Genomic DNA, 3,574 nt, shown 5'->3' with positions numbered 1-3,574 from the left:
TGCAGATGATCAAAGTTTTCTACTGAGTGTGGTAGTGAAAGAGTACTCAATTTGATTCCCAAATGAAAATATTTAAACATTGTGGCAATTCCTTCACAGTTCTCCAACCATGAATGTATATGTAGCTACATACTTCGGAGACATTATTGGCCGTAACAAAAACAAACTAAACCTACTCTAAAATGAAAACTAAATAAATAAAACTAAAACTAAACCTTTCTGAAAAACTAAAACTAAACTAAAACTACACTCTGAAAACTGACTTAAATTAAAACTAAATTGAAAAGTGTAAACTAAAGTAAAAAAAAAAACTAATTGAAAATGTAAAACTATTATAACCTTAAGACTGAAACTTATACAAAACATATATTTATATATATATTTCTTTTTTTCATTGTAAAGCCCTTTGTAACTTTGTTTTAAAATGTGTTATATAAATAAAAGTTTGTATTATTATTACTATTATTATCATTATTATTATTATTATTATTATTATTTGTAAGCATACAGTGTAAAGTATTCTATTAAATTATGGTAGTACCTGATATGTCAGGGTCTTTGCCCCAGAACACCCCATTGATATCGTCAATATCATCCCAGGTGTCCTTGTTATCAATGAGTCCCTTCAGGAATAGCTGACCCAGACTAGAAAGTAAAAGCAGAGTAATTTTACATTTTATGATGCCTTAAATTGCTTTGATAGGCAGGTACATAGTTACATAGAAAGATATCTGATAGAATTTGAGGACCTTACCCAAAGCGTAACGTGTATTTAAACTCGATGTCCTTGAGGAAGGAGAATTTGTCCGCATCAGGCAGCTCCTTAATGTGGTGGGGTATTTCCTCTTCAGGCTCATGCCAGCTTGTAAAAATAGAGAAGAGCAGAGTGGTGAGGAACTTTGGACAGTCTAGATCCCTGTGTATCTGCAGTTTTAATTTAGAGAATTTCAAGCATACATAAACAATATTGCAATTTCGTAAATGTAAATGTAAATCAGCTTTTTTATTGTCACACATTGTATTGTACACAGCACAGCACACCGTGAAATGTAGTCTCTCCATATAATCCATCCTAGTATATTAGCTTGGGGGGTCTCTGCCTTGCTCTAGGGTACCTCGGCATTGCCCAGGAGGCAAACTAGCTCCTCTCCAGCCACCAGTCCACAGTCCGTACTTGATCCTATACCAGGACTTGAACCGGCTCCGGTTCCCAAGCCAAGTCCCTACGGACTGAGCTACTGCCGCCCCCACAACATATGTTATAGTATATGTTTTAAAATATATTTTAATTAACCCTGGCAGGTGTAACAATGTCATATGGTGGTTAATTTAAAATGATATATCATGAATATATTCAACCAAAGAGGTTTGGATACATGTTAGTTTTGAGGTGCATAAAGTTAAAGTGTGTATAAGCTCTGAGCTCTCACCGATAGTCGTCGTTCACCGGATAGGTCTTGCCCCATTTGCGTTCATTGACCTCCGATTCAACTGTAGACTTTATATTAACTTGAAGAAAAAAACAAAACAAGGTTTAAAATTGTTGATATATACAGTGTATTAGCATGAATTTACTCCAGCATCTTTATTGTCTAACTTGCAGAACTTGTCTTTCTTTTATGTGTTCTGAGGTCAGTGAACAACAAACAGGCTGTCAGACGAGCTAATTACCACAAACCTCTTTCCTCTGTGAAGGAGGCCAGCTCACAGTCATTGATCCAGCGGCAGATGGGAAACTTGTAGGTGTCTCCCTCAGGGGATTTCACTACCACCTTGGTTGGCAACCATTTAGAGTCTTCTGGAAACTCTGGGAAATGCTGTTTGTATAGCTGTATCTGGAACAGCTTTCCAATGGAGGCAGGGCAGGACACGGTAAAATGAGACACCTGGAGTAACGACAGAAATGGTTTTAAAACATTTATACAAGAGATAAAGTGTATATGATAACCAAGAGCTGTAACTTCTCAATAATTAGCATACAATACTGAATGTGGAAGGGTGGACAAAATAAAAATTGTGCAATATGCGCAATATGTCCACTGCATACATTTTTTACAGCCCATTATGGGGATTTTTTGTTACTTTGGTGACATTTGTGAACATAGGTTGAAGACCTGCAGAGCAGCACTTATCCCTTTGCTGCCCATATGAGTCTGAGTTGGCGAGGGTTTACATCAGCTTCTCTAATTTGATATATGTAGATTAGGTTGAGGAAACGTGTCATACATTTAAACATAGAGAGGGATATTTCAGACTTACTGCCCCTCTGGCGAAGGATGAACCTCCTTCGAGTTTCTTGTGTTCGCTGCTCTTTTCAAAGCCCATCAGTTTAATGAAGACATTGTCTGAAGTGCCGGCATTGTCGTGATAGGAAGTTGATATGGTCACTTCATAATCCACCATTTTCACTCTGGAAGGTAGAAGGATCCTGGTGGGGAGAGAATAATAATAACCATTCTCAGCAGTTATTTGGATAACTATCACTAGGTGAGCCTGAGTGCAAAAAAACTTTAAAATACTGGTATCACAAAGAAAATGGCATTGGAAAAGATATTATAACAACTAATATTAAATTTGTCTTTTAAATTTCATAAAGCATCTCTCTTACCTGTTAATAAGACCAAGAAGTTCCTTTGATGAACTGCTCTTTTGTTAAAAGAAATCACCGTGGATTTCTCTTTTTATACATATTGTGTGGGAGTGTCAAGCCAGTGAAAATAGGCGGCTCTGGTGATGGTGTGCTGGACCTTTACCAAATGACAGTAATGTGACGCAAATAGTGATGCCTTAAGGCTGCTTTAGATCATTTGATAAAGACAAACCAGCTTTTCCACTGTTAAAAGTAAGACATCCATCCATTATCTGTATCCGCTTATCCTATTCAGGGTCGCAGGGGGCTGGAGCCGATCCCAGCTGACATTGGGCGAAGGCAGGGTACACCCTGGACAGGTCTAATATAAACATGAGACAGTCAACTCAATATTCAATCAATATTGTGTTTGCTGTGGCGTGGGTAATGGTTGCCTTAATTTAGTCTTCTTAGTTGTGTAAGTTGTTTTGATGTTTAGCAACATGTCAATTGCCACTCTTATAATGTCCTTGTATAAAGGGAATATATGCCTTTTCACTTTATAAATGCTCTGACACAATTGTTTGTTCATGCAAATGCCAATAAACATTTTTTTTTTTTTTTAAATGTGTTGGTTGTGATTTTCAGCTGACAACAATAACCAGACTAAGGAATTCTCTCATGAAAAACAAAACAAATATACCATGTAAAAGAGGAAACTTTTACATGTCTCTCAGACTGCAGAATGTGGTGGGGCAGCCTGGGTGGATATGATGAGCCTAACTGACTGTTGCACAATCTGGCAGCACATAACTGATCATCCACCCTGAATCTGCTCAATGTTATTTACTTACCTGTAACTGGCGATACTGAATATCTCAGTTATGTGAACAGAACATTTATTGTTTTCCCACGGTTGTACAAACAAGTTCCTGAGAAACATTTAACAATAATTGGGATAATTATTAACAGTTTTGGGCTTGCCGGCTTTGGTCCTTTTGGTGG

At 37.2% G+C, this 3,574-nt stretch overlaps 1 protein-coding gene and 1 pseudogene across 1 annotated transcript in view; both read right to left on the bottom strand.

Moving 5' to 3' along the window:
- LOC119484906 (arachidonate 12-lipoxygenase, 12R-type-like) overlaps positions 1–2,403 on the bottom strand; it is a 10,450-nt gene extending 8,047 nt beyond the window's left edge. The window contains exons 1-5 of the mRNA XM_037764086.1: positions 2,260–2,403; positions 1,679–1,886; positions 1,431–1,509; positions 755–862; positions 542–645 (exon numbers count right to left, since the gene is read on the bottom strand). Of these exons, the coding sequence (XP_037620014.1) occupies positions 542–645; positions 755–862; positions 1,431–1,509; positions 1,679–1,886; positions 2,260–2,403 (643 nt within the window). The remainder of the gene's footprint in view (positions 1–541; positions 646–754; positions 863–1,430; positions 1,510–1,678; positions 1,887–2,259) is intronic.
- LOC119485221 overlaps positions 1–2,790 on the bottom strand; it is a 36,583-nt pseudogene extending 33,793 nt beyond the window's left edge.
- Between the last annotated feature and the right edge of the window lie 784 nt (positions 2,791–3,574).

The sequence above is a fragment of the Sebastes umbrosus genome, chromosome 3 (assembly GCF_015220745.1).
Source record: "Sebastes umbrosus isolate fSebUmb1 chromosome 3, fSebUmb1.pri, whole genome shotgun sequence".
NCBI lineage: Eukaryota > Metazoa > Chordata > Actinopteri > Perciformes > Sebastidae > Sebastes > Sebastes umbrosus.
This window is presented reverse-complemented; position numbering and strand designations above follow the sequence as displayed.